The sequence below is a fragment of the Crocodylus porosus genome, unplaced genomic scaffold (assembly GCF_001723895.1).
Source record: "Crocodylus porosus isolate Cpor-Errol unplaced genomic scaffold, CroPor_comp1, whole genome shotgun sequence".
Taxonomy (NCBI): domain Eukaryota; kingdom Metazoa; phylum Chordata; order Crocodylia; family Crocodylidae; genus Crocodylus; species Crocodylus porosus.
Genome location: NW_017728948.1, coordinates 15,628,877 through 15,644,787, shown reverse-complemented (window position 1 = coordinate 15,644,787; position 15,911 = coordinate 15,628,877). Strand labels below are relative to the sequence as shown.

General features: G+C 41.7%; 1 protein-coding gene across 2 annotated transcripts in view; it reads right to left on the bottom strand.

Moving 5' to 3' along the window:
- Positions 1-1,941: 1,941 nt before the first annotated feature.
- RNF4 (ring finger protein 4) overlaps positions 1,942-15,911 on the bottom strand; it is a 39,190-nt gene continuing 25,220 nt past the window's right edge. For both annotated transcript variants that reach the window (XM_019553158.1, XM_019553159.1), the window contains exons 6-8: positions 13,942-14,107; positions 9,284-9,332; positions 1,942-4,950 (exon numbers count right to left, since the gene is read on the bottom strand). In XM_019553158.1, the coding sequence (XP_019408703.1) occupies positions 4,801-4,950; positions 9,284-9,332; positions 13,942-14,107 (365 nt within the window). In that variant the 3' untranslated portion in view covers positions 1,942-4,800. The remainder of the gene's footprint in view (positions 4,951-9,283; positions 9,333-13,941; positions 14,108-15,911) is intronic.

Genomic DNA, 15,911 nt, shown 5'->3' with positions numbered 1-15,911 from the left:
AAAGCTTTGCGACTGCTCGGATTTTGCTGAGTGATCCTCCCACGCGACGTCCAGGTAATTGAAGTCACCCATGACAACCATGGTTCTGGAGCATGCAGCCTCAGCCAGTTCCCAGGCAAACTCCTGGTCAAGCTCTTGATTTTTGGTCGGAGGTCTGTCGTAGACTCCCACCGTTGTGTCCCCTGTGCCATGCTCCCCAGAGATTTTAACGAGAGAGCAGGTTGGCATTGTATACCTAGACTTCCAAAAGGCATTTGATCTAGTATCCCACAATGTCCTTGAGAGAAAGTTGCAGGATTGTGGGCTTAACTGTTGGGTGGGTGAGAAACTGGTTGCAGGATAGGATCCAGAGAGTCGTAGTGAATGGATCAGGCAGCAGTGTCCCGCAGGGGTCGGTACTTGGTCCAGTACTTTTCAACATCTTTATTAATCATTTGGATGTGGGGGTGAAGAGCTCACTGGACGAGTTTGCAGACAACACGAAGTTATGGGGAAGCGTGGCCATGCTTGAAAACAGGCTACAGTTACAGGTGGACCTAGACAGGCTGGCAAGTTGGGCGGATTGGAACCTGATGAAGTTCAACGTTGAGAAATGCAAAGTGCTCCACCTTGGGATGAGCAACCCCCAACATACCTACAGGCTTGGTGGCACCAAACTGACTAGCACCACGAATGAAAGGGACCTAGGGGTAATAACAGACCACTGTATGAATATGAGCCAGCAATGCAATGCTGTAGCCAGTAGGGCAAATAATATTCTGGCATGCATCAATCAATGCATCTCTAGCAAAGCCAAGGAGGCGATTCTTCTTCCGCTATACTCAGCACTGGTGAGACTGCAGCTGATGTCCAGTTCTGGGCACCACACTTTAACAAGGATGTGGACAAGCTTGAGAGAATCCAAAGAACACCCACCCATATGATAAGAGTCTTAAAAGGCAAGCCATATGAAAAAAGGCTGAGGGACCTGGGACTCTTCAGCCTGAGGAAAAGAAGGCTGAGGGGAGCTGGTAGTAGGTTACCACTACACTAAGGGGTACATCAAGGGCTTGGTGAGTAACTGGTCACCAGGGTACCTGAGGGGAAAACCAGGAGTAATGATCACAGCCTCTTGGAAGACCATTTCAGGCTCAACACTGGACACCCTGACTGTGGAGAAGTTTTTCCTAGACTGTGGAATAAGCTCCCTCCAGAGGTGGTGCAATTGCCTACCCTGAAAATCTTCAAGAGGAGACTGGACAGTCACTTTGCTGGGGTCACCTGACCCTGGGGTCATCTTTCCTGCTTGGTGCAGGGGGCTGGAGCCGATGATCTTCCAATTCTTTTAAAAATGAATGAATTTAAAGTGATACAGAGAGCTCTTTTGCACAGTTCACTTGCCTGGAGACAGGATGAACATACTTGGTAAATTGCTCAAGTATATATAATGCTAAGTTTGCATATTAAAAAAATGCAAAATTGAAGAAAAATTGTTAACCAGGTTTCAGATTTAAGATAAACGCAACGAAACTGAGTCAAATAAAACTTGAAGCTACCATCTTTCAAGTCTGACAGCATTTTTATCATTCGTTAGGTCGAGCTGTTATTTTGTACACCCCCCCCCCCACCACTTCCAAAGCCTTTGTTTTCTCCTTCTATGAACCTTCATCCCCTCCAGCTGTATCAGTGCTGTTTAAAGCAATCCACATTATGAACTACAACACACAATATTGGTTTTGAGTGGTAACTGAACAGTTCAGTCAAGTCGGTTTCAGACTTGCACATTTCTAAGTATGAAGCATAGAAGATTGATGCATTGTAAAAAGACTTCTAGGTTAACAGTATTAAGCAGATTATTAAAAATATTTCACCAAAAGAACTAAAAACTTTAGGAATTTAGGAGTATGCAAACAACATCCTTCTCCACAAATTAAAATAAAAAATAACCAGAGTACTTCTCGCTGAACAAATTAATAATTTTATTTCCATCTGTTAAAGATTTGCCTACCAGTTGAGTCCAAAGTAGACATGACATACAGACATGAAACAATTAAATACAAGAAAATTGGAACTGTGCACAATGACAAGACAAACATTTTTATAAGCAAAAAAAACCCCAAAACGCAATAAACTTTATATTATCTATCAGTTCTTGAAGATACTATGTTATACTGAAACAATGTCATTGAACTGGAAATTAAAAATAAAATATATCACTTATATTTTGGTTTTTTTATTATAATGCAATGCTAACATTTGCCATTCTGGTATTGAAAGTTTTAATTTTTTTTCAAGTACACAAAATTTGTGGCACTTCATAGGATTCACAAAAGCTAAAAACTTTTGTTAAATATTCTAGTTGATGGTATCTAAGGGTCCAAGTCAGTTTACATATTGATTCACAAAGTGGTACCAAGAAGTGGTGTTTACATAGAGGGAATTGTGCAAACTCAGTTTGGACTAGGGCTAGTCCTCAGTGAAACATCTGGGGACACGCTACTCAACCCTGTCAATCCTTTTACTGTCTTCCCTTCACATAATAGTTTCCAAAGTAAAACTGACCTTAAGGTTTTTTTTTGAAGAACCTATCAGAAGGAAGAAGAAAGTCTGTGACCCTAAATTTCTAGACAGTTTCATGCTGGGCTGTTGTCCTTGGGTGTGATGGACACTTCTGAGCAATCTCCAAGATGATGTTGCGTGTCTCAGTTTGCTTTTCATGAGACACATACAAAGCCCATACCTTGTTCTCTATTTAAAAGATGGGAGACTGCAATTAAATTCTCTAGACTTGTTTTTAGAAAAGTCTTCATTTAGTTGTTGTTTTACACAATTCAGTGGAGAGGCAAGCAACTACAGGAGATTTATATCCTTCAATATATACAGGGGACTGTCAACTACAGTCCACAGTGCAGCAGGCTTTCCTAGGTAACAATATCAAATCCCTGATATACAAGGACTGCAACACAGGAGGTCCAGTAGCCTCTATGGAATAAGGGCCATTCACATACTAACATATCTAGGCAATATTCCACCAAAAAAAGTATAGTCTTGCGTCACCATATCTTTTATCTAAGTTTAAATGTCTCACTAGAACATGCTGCTTTAAAAGCAGAACTCCAAACCCCTAGCAAGGAAGTTGTGGTAATCAAATAGACCTTGCAAATCTGCTTTAGGAGGTCCTTCTCTGAGCCAGAGGAAAACCTGTTAGAATATTTTTCTACCAGCTTTCAAAGTGGCCATCAGTTTATTTTTAATCACCCTTAACATGTTAAGTTCCAACCTTAAAGATGCCTCATCAGCTAGTATTTGTCCATTCTATTGTATGTGGATCAAAATATTGGCCCAAAGAGCAAATCTTATGTTAAATATCTCACTTACAGGTTACTGCAATTAAATGCATCTGTTCAGCTGGGGGACCACATCTGCTTGTAGATTTGTGCTGGGATAATATTAGATTCTGTACTTCGAAATTAATAGCAAATGGGCCAATACCTACTTCTGTGCATTTTTACCTTGTTTTTAATATACGGCCTTCTTATAGATATACCTGAACAGATATTTACTAAAGAAAGAGAAAGGAATATACATATTATTGCACATTTTCATCTTAAGGACAAAGAGTAAATAATTTGGCTTTACTCTTTTTTCAAAGCTTCCACCCCAATATCATTAATACCAAGCCACCAATTAAAGCCTGAATTGTATAAACTTATGGTTAAACCCATCACTTAACTGTTAATGCTGTATACATGTCTAAAACCTGTCAGATGTCAGGATAGCAGCTGAACAGAAAAGTTTTTAAAAGGTCAGCATGTTCACTAAACTACACTGATTACACTCTACTGAGGACCACCCTATGTCTGGGTAGTTTGGTATTTAGCAGATAAAAAACAACACATGACTTGCTTCTTATTCTTCACCAATATGCTCATGGTGGGGCGTTTCAATAAACTATTTATTATTGGAAGGAGCCACAAAACAGTACTAAAGAGATCATATCATCACATTTAGGAAATACTACAGTGTTGTCATTTAAACAAATGGATTCTTTAGCAGTTCTAATATGCCAGAAACAAAATACTTTCACATTACAAGTATTGTAATTTGGCTATGTATTCTAGACCCCGTGTTGCTCATAAATACATGTTTGCATGTTCAAGCATTCTGGTTAAAGAAAAGTGGATTTGCTGGCTAAAAGCAGGTTAATTTATTGCATTGCAAGGGCTGTCAATTTAATATTGCTTTAAGTTATCAAATGTCTAGTTGTTACAGAACACTTATTCTATTTGAATAAACTGCACTGCAGTTAAGCCACATGCCTTAGCAGCAGGCTATTCAGTAACTTGCTACCAGCCACCTGCATCTTGGTAAGATTCAACTGAAAACTCTGAAAAAGCTAAAGGTCTGTTCATACTGCAGACAAGATGATGATTATACTTTGTGGGGAGGGGAGGGGATAAAGAAGTAATTTTTAAAAAGCATAAGAAATATCAAAACAGAACTGTTGTGTACAAGCATTTCAGAAGCAGCAGCAGAAAATGGATTAAACTGCTTCACTTCTAATACATACTGACTGGTCTGTTTGCAGACCCTCAAAAACTTAACACTATAACAACTGACAAAACAAGAAGCAACTTCTGACACTAAGATTGGACCATAGAAAAAAGCTGTTTAGATATGTACAAGTTATTCTTCAAAAATCAGTTTTATTACATTGGGGCATGTATACAACCTGCTTTTCCTTTAATGTTCAGGATACTGGAAATGCTTGACATTATCCCCCAAATCCAGTTGAGGCTGTCCTGAGAAGAATTTAAGTGCTCATATATAAATTGGATGATACTGTCTGTGACTGAGTTTTTTCCTACAAGTTGGGCAAGAATTAGCATTTCTAAGGGAGTCACGGAGGCACTGACTGCAGAAAACATGACCACATTTGGTTGCCACAATAAGTCGTCCACTCTGTATAATCTAGAAGGAAAAAAATGTAAAATAAATTTGAAGCATACAAGACTTGGAACTTGGTTTTACAGAAGAATCACATTACAAACCTCACATGAAAGCAAGTAGTTGCCAATGTATGGCAGCTACAATACCGTTCAGTGATTTTAAATCTGTACATTTAGACCAGGGGTCAGCAAACCCCAGCGCTTGTGCCCAAAAGGGTACGTGAGGCCATTTGGCTTGGCACACCACTCCCAGCTTAGGCTCTAGGCAGCTGCTGCCAGCCACAAAGCCCAGGCTGCTCCCAGCAGGTGGTTGCAAGCAGCCCAGGCTCTGTCGTTGGCAGCAGCTACCTAGAGCCTGGGCTGGTTGCAGCCAGGAGGCTGCAAACATCTGCTCCGGGCTCTGGCATCAGCTCCATACCGGCACGTGCCGTGAAGCAGACAGTGTGGGAGGGGCCTGAGGCAGTGCAACCCTGGCCTCTTCCTACTGCCAGCACATCGCTGATGACTGGGCTCCAGAGCCTAGTGCACCTGTATGTAGCCAGCCTGGGGCATCTGCAACAGGCAGTGGGTAGGCTGCAAACAGCTGCACGGGGCTCCACAGCCCCAGCATTGGCTCCATGCTGGCAGCAACTGCACGTGCACCTCAGAGCAGACAGCAGGAGGGCTGTGCTGCCTCAGGCCCTATCCCCACCCATCTGCTCCAAGGAGCACATGCACCTGCTGGTAGGGATCTGAAGCAGGAGCCTGGAGCAACTGTTTGCAGCCTTCTGGCTGCAGCTGGCCCAAGCTCGGGTAGCTGCTGCCAACCATGGAGCCCAGGCTGCTTGCAGCAGGGCTTGCAGCTAAGCCTGCCTGCTGCCCAACTGTTCTGAGCCCAGCCCTGACCCAGCCCCCCCACCAGGGTGAGGTGGCATTGCCCCTTGCCAGGAGCACCACACCTTTTGAGGGCTTAGCTGTGTGGGGTGGGTGGGTGGTTGAGCTGATGGGCAGGCTCTGGGCTGGGGCCCTGGCCAGCTACAGTACAGCCCGGGGGCTGGCTCCCCGGGGAAACACAGGAGCTCTGGTGGGACCAGGGCATTGTTGGGTTGGACTTTGTTCAGTGGCCCAGAAGCCTGGCTCCATGTGCCTGTGCATCTGGTTCTGTACGTTTATCTGCCTCTGTCTGGTTCTGCGAGTCTGTGTGACACACGTCTGGTTCCGTGTGTGTGTGTGTGTGTGTGTGTGTGTGTTCTGAGTACGTTCTGGTTCTCTGTGCAAGTGTGCACATGCGCATGCCTGGTTTTCCCTGTTCTCCTTTCTCTCTCTCTCTCTCTCTCTCCCCCCCCCCACCTTTTATTTGTCTCTCTCCTCTCTCGCTGCAACATGCTCAACCAAAAAGGAATACACAACAAAGACAACATTTATGATTATTTATATACTAACATGTACTGTGTCATGGCATGCATCTCCCCCGCCCTCATTTTGTTTTTCTGGCATGCCAGCACTCCTGTACCTTCCAAGGTAGACATGGTTTTTTTGGCGCACTGGCCAAAAAACACTGCCTACCCCTGATTTAGACCTTAACATAGGTATTGTCATTAGCTCATTCTCAGTAGCAACTTATCTTCAGATCAGTACACCCTTTGATAGCTGAGGTTTTATAATGTATGGCTCAACATATCCAGTTCCGTTTGCTATTTAAATAGCTTAAAAGTCACGCAATAGTGTCACACAATAAACACTTGGGGTGGTAAACAGGCATTTTGTAGTAATATGTATGTCATGACTTGAAACTGAAAAGACTCTAATAAAATAATACTAGGTATGGGAGTAAGTTATTTAACAAATGCCCTGTATTGAACATTTAAAAAATATATACAAATATTAAAAAATTCTAACAACTATACTGCTTTCTTAAGGAAGAGCTGAACTTCCCACAGAAGTTATTGTAGAGAACACACTGTCATGGTCTGCAGCATTTTCAGATATTTACTACTGAGAATCAGCGTGACCCTATAGATACTGTATTTGCCCAAATCCAAGATGACCCTGAATTTAAGATGATCCCCTCCAATAATTAGATTCTATACATGGAAAGTGTATAGATGATTTGTAATAATTTTCAATATATAGAATCCAGTTACTAGAGGATCATCTTAAATTCATCCCCCCTGCAGGATGGAAAACAGTAGAAGGCAGGCAGTGGGAGGAAGCAGATGGCTTTACCCCTGCTACTTGTCCTCCCTCCACTTACTCCCTCTCCTGCCTGAGCACTCCCTGCAGCTTCTGCCCCTCTGCTCTCCTGTGCCACTTCTTTCCTGCCCCCACCACAACCTCTATCCCCCTCCATCCCTGCTGCAGGCTGGGACACAGAACACAGCCCCAGCTCAACCTAGCCCTGTAGCAGCAATTTGGAGCCAGCACCGTGAGATTGGGGAAGAGGCAGTAGGTAGAAAAATGGCAGAGGGCAGGCAGCAGCTGCAGCTGGGGCTGAAGGTAGAGTCTCAGCAGCTGCCTACCCCTTTGTCCTCAATTCTAAGACTAGGGACTTTTTTCTCCATGTTAAATGGGGTTGGGGGGACCCCATCTTGGAATGAATCTTAAGTAAATATAGCATCTCAGAAACAGTTGATTGCATATCTTTTATTGGACAGTATAGGGGGACCTGAACCCTGTTACTTAGCCGGGGGTGGGGGGGAGGGGGGAGAAGAGAGGCAGTGATTGGAGCGGCTGGTTTGGACTGAAAGGACCTACATCAGGGAGCTGGGGCCCTATCCCTGTAAGAGGACAGAGCAGCAAGAGTAAAGGCTGCCCTTTAATTGTGAGATTAAAAGCCCACATGTGGGCCAAGACAAGAAATTGGATGGGAGAAGGGGCTCTTGAAACCATAAGCCCTGTACCAAAGTCAGAGTGGGCAGAAAAGCTTTCCCAGGGGCAAGGGAAGGTGCTTGCTGGGGAAGGGCAGAGACTTGGCAGCTTGTGTGCAACAGGCAACAGAGTTCTCCAGAAGCCCAATATTGCAGGCATTTATACATGTGCCCGATGCCTGGACCAATGTGCGTCTGAGCTGACTATTAATAAGCATGCTCCAGCAGCCTCTGCATCACATGTATTCAGTGTCCCCATGCTTCAGAAAGATGTGGGGGAGGGGGCTAATTAAGGCTCTAACAAGCTTTAAAGCTCCCTGCCACCATTTTGAAGTGTGAGACACTAAATACACAAGATGCTGCAGGTGCTTATTTAGAGCCCCCCAAGCCTGTTCTAATTAAAGTACCTCCCTGCCCTGGAGCACACATAAAGATGCCCCAAGCATTCAGGTGTCCCATTCCAAGGGGCTCACCCTCTCCTATGGTGTTGTTTAATAAAAGTCTCCTCATTTCAAGTAAACTGGTAGCTTTGCTACTTTTGACATACTGTTTACCCGGTGAGGGAAGGCTTTTGTTTTTTGTTGCAGCTGTAGCTGCAGCCTACCTTCATGCTGAAGTTAAATGGTGAACTGGGAATGGCTGTAAGACAGGGCTGGGCAAAATGCAGCCTGTGGGGCTAGATGCGGCCCGCCAGGCCATTCTATCTGGCCTGTAGGGCCCCTAAAAAAATTTATAAAATTAATATTTATCTGCCCCTGGCTGCCTGCCATGTGGCCTTTGATGGCTTGCCAAAACTCAGTAAGCAGCCCTCTACCCAAAATAATTGCCAGCCCCCACTGTAAGAAGCGACTGTGGAAGCCACCATACAGTACCAGCAGGGCACGCGCCAAGGTTTAAGATCTGCTAGGGCAGAACATAAGCCAGAGACGGTCTGGGTCTGAGAGGGCCAAGGGCCCAAGAGGGGTGAAATACAGGGCCAAGGGGCCAGAATCTGAAGTGGACTGGAGCTCATAACTTGGGACCTGGTGCCATGGGTCTAGGCTAAAAGGAGAACAGGTAGAAAGAGTGTGTGGAAGACAGGAAGGTCATGATCCCAGCAAGGGCTGGGAGGCCTGGGTAGGCCAGACTGTATATCGAGGCAAAGTGCCTCCTAAGACTGGAAACATCTGCGAGGCATGGTCATGACAATGGGGGCAGGAGGTCACGATTATTGGCCCTAAGGGCCAACTGAGGTTCTTGCAAAAGAGAGGCTCACCCCATAGAATTTGGGGGCAGAGTAGCCCAAAAGATCACACCCCAACAAAAGACACCTACCTGGTCTCTGGTGGTAGCCTCCCTTATTAAAAACCCTAAAGATCAAGTCACGGCAGGCAAGAGAAAACAGGGAAGCACAAGCAGGCTGGTCTGACTACTAGGGCATCAAGCAGGTTGCATGAGGCTGTTACAGACACAGTTTAACACAGTTCAACATTTTTCACTACAGAAACACTACCATATATAAAGTCTTACCTCTGAATAGCCATCCATACAAATTGGACAACTAATGGTACCTGAAGGCCTTAAAAAAAAAGAAAGGGGGGAAGGGAGAAGATTAGTTCTATTATGCACTGAAAATTATAGACAATCTTATCTGGTAATTTCTCTCTTGGTTCTAGTGATTACTTCAGGCAAGAATTGCTTCTTTTCCTTAGACTCACAAAAGCAGGCTTTGTCTAAGTTTATTATGTTGATCAAAGCCTCATATGACCCTACAAGAACCTCAGATTGCAACATTTAACAATTAGTTAGGATTTCTACCACCTCACAAGCAAGCAGGCCTTTGGCTTTCATTCATCTTTTTTGCTTACTGTAGCTTACGGTATTGTACAGGGCGCACAAGGAGCCTAGAGAAGGCCCACTTGACTTCAGATGATTACAAACAACCTTGGTTCGGAGAAAAAGCTAGCTGGTCTTGGCAGAAGTTGATTTAACAGTTCAGCTCATTCCACATTCTCATTTTAGAATAGGTAACAAATATTTAAAAATGCCAGTTTAGCAGCACTCCAAAAACTCACAAAGAAGTAAACCAAAAATGAGCACCCTTCCACTACAAGCTATTCAATTATATACATTTTTTATTAAATATTTGACTACTTCAGTGTAATAAGCTATTCTTAAGTAAAAGCATAAGAGTAGCTTATTAGAACCACATTTTTATAGTAACCCACTTGCCCCCCTCCCCTGCCAAAAACCCCCCAACAAAACCACCAACAACAGTGGAGAGGTAGTTCATTTAGTATCAGATAAATAGGCTTGGCAGGATTCGATTTTAATCAATGATTAATGATTTCACCTCACACTGAGACCAACAGAAAAAAATATTTCCATCAGTAATAACTGAAATTTATAGAAAGGGGACTGTAACAGGAAACCCCTATTCCTGGACAGTAGAGAAAGAAATGGAGGTACAAAGGGTGGAGTTAGAGAGGAAAACAATGGGCAGCATAATGACTCATCAATTAAGCAATTAACTGCTTGTTCACAAGTATAGGGAGCTGGCTGGACAGGATACTTAAATGCCTGTCCAAATGCAGGGGGGGATATTTGAGACTCCAGTAGGGCGACAGGTGGCAGCAGGGTTCTGCCCAGCTAAGTGCAGGGGGCAGAGGGTGGCCACCACTGCTCTTTGTGTTCCCAAAGCTCTGGGAGTGCTGCTGCTTTCCTCTTCTTGGTCCCTGCCCACCTGACTTTTTTGATAAATTAATAGAATGATTTAAAGCAGGTATGGATTTATTGATTTACAGATATTTATTTTTTATAATTTTTACATGATTTTATAAAGCTTTTAATAGTATATTGTCATTACAATCCCAAAAAACTTAAAAATTGATAAAAATCAAAATAAACGCTTAAAAAAAAAGACATTGATTTTAGCTGTCAAAATTATTAATGTAAAAATTAAATTCTGCCAAGCCTACAGATAAATCTTGTTTGCCTTGTAGTTTAACCTATTCTACAGATCAATTTATCTACCTGAAGAACATACCTATGTCTTAATTTTACAATCATGCATTTTACTTCCATAGAATTAAACCTTTATATCTGTGGCCATACATTTGATTATTGTACTAACGTCAACATATGAAAATTAAATTTAGACTCCAATTGTGTACAATGCCAGTCACTTGTATACAATAGAAATTGTTATACTAGATGACCAAAATATACATAGAAGGGAAAACAAGCTCCAACATTTTCTGTGTCTCTGGTTATTTAATGCATGCAGACAATGTTGTTCCTTTATACTGCTAGTTTACATCACACAGACACTTTATGCAGAATAAACCTCAACAGCAAGGGCCAGCACTGGTAAGGTACAAGTAAATTAAGACCTGTGCTTAAGAAGTACATGTACCTGTGCTTAAGAAGTACATTTCATATATTCACAGGCAGGAATGGAGCTATGGGTAGAAGTCTGAGGTTTTTGCATAGCCCTCTCAAATGCTGTTGCTACACTTTAGCTCTCTCTACTTCCTAGAAATAGACTGAGAAAGCATTGCAGTTAACAGCTCTCATGCCCTGGAAAAGGTTGTAATCATTTTGGTCTAGGGGCAAAAGGAATCAAAACTTGTGGAAGTGGTATTATCTTTTATTAGACCAACTAGATATTTCCAGACAAATTATTGTATTTATGTGCAAGTTTTTGAGCGCACACATCCTTTATCACGCGTAGGAGAACGCAAAGACTGTAAAAATTCTCCTGTGTAGAAATGAGAATACATATTTCACAGAAGTGCCGAAGGTATGGTAAAGTCACCTTCGGTTCTCCTGTGAAATACGAATTTTCAATTCTACCTATGAGAATTTTAGGTGTCTAAATAAGCCAAACTAGGTATTTCCATAGAAAATTTAAAATAATGATGCAAAATTTTGATAGAAAAAAAATCTCTAATTGTTCATCTTCTGTGTTGCTCAAAACCTATATTCTGTCCAAGGAAGCGTCATAGAAGCATTTTTTACTCCACTATTGCTCTTCCATTCTCTCTAGTAGCAATGTGCAGGGGTATTTAAAAACAACTTATGTGGCTGGAACTGGAGAAAATTTAACTACAGACAAGACTCAGGACATCCACATAGTACTCTGCTCAACCTCAGCAAAGTGAAGGGCATAAGCAGAAGACTGCACAGCAGGGAACAGAGTTGAAGTCAGTATCCCATGTGTAATGTAGTTGTCTGCTGATCACAATGTCTCCAGTAATTAAAGAAGCCAGATTTTTTGGACAGGAATAAGGTATAGACATTTCTGTAAGTTTGCATAATTGTTACTTGCAGCCAAAACTATACAAAGAAATCCTTATCCTCTCGCGTAATTCCTGAACCAATGTCTACAGCACCACTTTAACACTGCTATTCCTTTTGTCATACTTAAATAATAGTAATGAACAACCTGCTAATTCTCAGTGTGTGTATGGAGGGCAAGGAGGGGAGCGTGTAAAGGGAGGGAGGGAGGGATTAAATTACACTGAAGTAGCATACAGGCACCCCTGCTTAGTACTCTTAACTGGTTCCTGAAAAACCAAGCATTAAGTGAAATGAGTGTTAAGCAAAACACTTGATGACCCACGATGGTGACCACAATTGTTTTTAATGACTCAAGACAGTGACTGCGAACGTTATAACTCAACTCATTGATACCTAATTTCACTTAGTGCTCAATTTAAAATGAGCATTATAGCGAAATAGCTCTAAGTGAAACAGCATTAAGCAAGGGTTACCTGTATACCTTCATGAGGCTAACACTGTCAGTCCTTCACAGCTAGGTGGAAAGGCTGCCCAATCAGTTTCTTAGCTCAATATTCATAGGAAAATAAGGTTGGATGGGACCTCACAAGATCATTTAGTCCAGCTCAAGCTAGGATTATGCTGACTAACCCATCCTAACCAAATGACTGTCCAACCTGCTCTTAAAAACTTCCAAGGATGGAGATTCCACAACTTCTTTAGGTAGCCCTTTCCAGCCTAAGTTTACCCAGATGAAACTTAGGCCATTCCTTTTAGTCCCAGGTCCTACTGTCATGGAGAAACATCATCTCTGTAATCATCCTTCAGATATCTGAAAACTGTTATCAAAACCCTCCCCTTAATTTTCTTTTAGGAGAAGAAAAAATGATCTTACCTCAAGACAACGGGGATTTACCTCAAAATGTTTTTCCCTTCCCCCCATTTATTATTTGTAACTTCCTATTATGTTGTGATTTCTCTCTCTCAACTTTTAACCTGCCTCATTTTCCTTCCACCTCATTAAAAACCAGAAGGATTCTATATAAACTCTGGATTTTGTTTCAACACTTCTAATTGTAACAGCAATTAAGCTTGTAGCAATGTAGTCCAGCAGCTTCTAAATGGAAGCACTCACAGGATTCAAAATAAAAAAACCTAAATTTGTATTTTTTTTTAAGTGGTTGAGTGATACTAACATTGCAATCTGTCTTTCCTGGCAAGTACACAGTTTTATACTATGAAACTAGCTGATTTTTCCATATCAGACAATTATCAATAGGGCGCACATGTAAGCAGCAGACTATTAATGCTCTTTAGCTTTTTGTACTCACTATATAGCAACCCACAAAAGCATATCAGAACAGAAAAAAATGGTCTCTAAGTGACTTAAAGTGAGAGAGGGACCCTGCCCCCCACAGGCACACAGAGTGTACGCCCATAGTGAATGAATAATAGTGTTCATTAGTTCTACAAAAAAAGTCTGCTTACTGATGTAAGACACTCTGTTCTCCCGGTGTCAAAATCTTGAGTATTCATTTCCTAGTCAATACTACAGGGAATATTTACATGTGTAAATATGGTCTATGAGCTTTATATGACAGAGTATTGCTGAAGTTATAGCTTTCGATTAGCATTTTCTCCTTGCCACTTTTTAAATTACTCTTAAAGAGACAGTGTTCTTTTAATACCAAAAGCACTGTCATTTTTTTAGTTCTCTCTCCTGAATTCAGTAAGAGCTTTAATATTTCTGTTCTCTCATAGATGAAACTCTGGAACCACTTAAGAGAGTCAGAAGGTTAATTTAGACAGGTCTAAGTATTCTGTAATGTTTAAATGTGATAGAAGCTTGACTACTTATATGTAACCACTGCATTTTACATGCGTTTGTGAAACCATAGAGCACCTACCTTGAATCCGTAGTTTCATCTTCCAATGTTTTTGATCCTCCATAAACATTATTTCTTTCACATGCATCAGTATCCCTTAGGTCATCTTCATCATCACTACTTAATACACAACTGTCTGGCTGCCGTTGGCTTCTTAGCCCTAGATTTCGCCTTGGTTGCTGATTCTCTAAAATTTAATTTTGGCAAGTTAGATGTATTCATAGGATTTTATAGTATTTTCACATTGGAGTAACAGAAAATCTGAACTGTTACACATTACTTAAATAAACACTTCTTTAAGTTTACCAAAAGCAAGTTCAAATTTTTTTAGCTCAGTTACACTATTACATAAAAGCTCCCCAAAGGAATCTTATGTCTATTCTTTTAGTGGGGTCTACATGAGGGGTCTACTGCTAAAGTCGTAAGAGTATACAATGTACCTATGATGGGTTAATTATCTCAGTAGGGTTCCCTTAGGTTGACAAGTCCTCAGTACTGGTAACATGCCATGCAACCAAGACAGGAAAAATAACTTCATAAAAGACCTTGGGTAAGACTAAATTGGACGCTTATCTTACTGGGATCCTATGACCCCAGCTGACTTCCTGCCCTTCGAGCAAGGGGCTGGACTCAATGATCTTGCAAGGTCCCTTCCAGCCCTGATGTCTATGAAATATTTTCAGTGTTCAGTTGAAACTTCCAAAAATTATCCAAACTATACTACCTCCCAGACAGCACTTTTCAAGTAGCAGGGTTTTTTTGTCTTAATTATTTTGATACAGACAGTGCTGGCAGTGATGATTATAGCTAAAATTACCCACTGCTTTCTTTTTTGGTTACTGATAACTGCAGGAAAAAAACAAAAAACTTTAGCTGTGAAAGGTAGAATTCCCCATTCTACATGCGTTTCAGGATGATTTTCTTTCTCCCCTCTGGAAGTTTCAGAAAAAGATTTCAGTTGCTTTAAAAAGTGAGCTAACGAAAAGAAAAAAAAAAAAACACAGGATGAAAATTTTTTTTAAGTATTTTCTTCTCCAAAGCATAAAAGGCATAAGATACCATATTTAAGGCTGAATGTTTCATGTAGCACCAGGGATGGATGTACCACACTGGTGAAAGCCCACACAAATTTGGCCAATTCACAGCTCCCGAGGAGAGCTTTTACTTGGCATCCAAAGTGAAGTTAGAGTTTAGCAGCCAAGCTCTGAAGTTTCTGTCTGCACTGAACATATGCCGTCACCACACTACTCCTACATGCTGGCTGAACTGTATCTGAGCCATCCTCACACAATCCTGTTCAATTACCTCAGTGTCAAATGTTGTATTGTAAATCTAGAAGATTTGACCTTACTAATGACTGATATAGGTATTGTTATAGTACTATTGGATCAAATACACTTTTCCTTTTTATACTATGGAAGTTGCATACTTCTCTAAATAAGAAGGTACTTTTCTTCTTAGTTTCATCTTGCAATGTTTTGCCCAATATTTTACTATGTACACTTGAGACCTTGCTCTAACTATAAGTTTGGCAATTAATTCACTAGACTTTTCCCCAACAGACTTTACATTTAAGCTATGATTAGCAAGTTAACCAAGCCTTAAACAGCAACCAGCCACACATGAAAGCTGGCTGAAGGCATGATTATGCATTACATGAGACACAAAGTGATTCCACATAACATGAAATAACTTCACGGCTCATTTGAAGGGATCCCGGTTTTCCATTTTCCATGGAAAAATGGAGAAAACTACAGATTTTACCCTTTACCAGAAGCAAACACAGATTTCTCATTTTAATGGAGAAACCTGTGGATTTTGCTGTTTTACAAAGCGCTCTCCGCAGGGTGGCAGAACTCCAGCCTGCAGGGGAAGTGGGATGAGGGCAGGCAGGCAGGGGGTGCCACGTGCATGTATACACACATAGCCACCAGGGAGCCAGGAGAGAAGCTGCAATAGGTAAGGGGCAGGGGGGAAGGGGGGGCCACAGG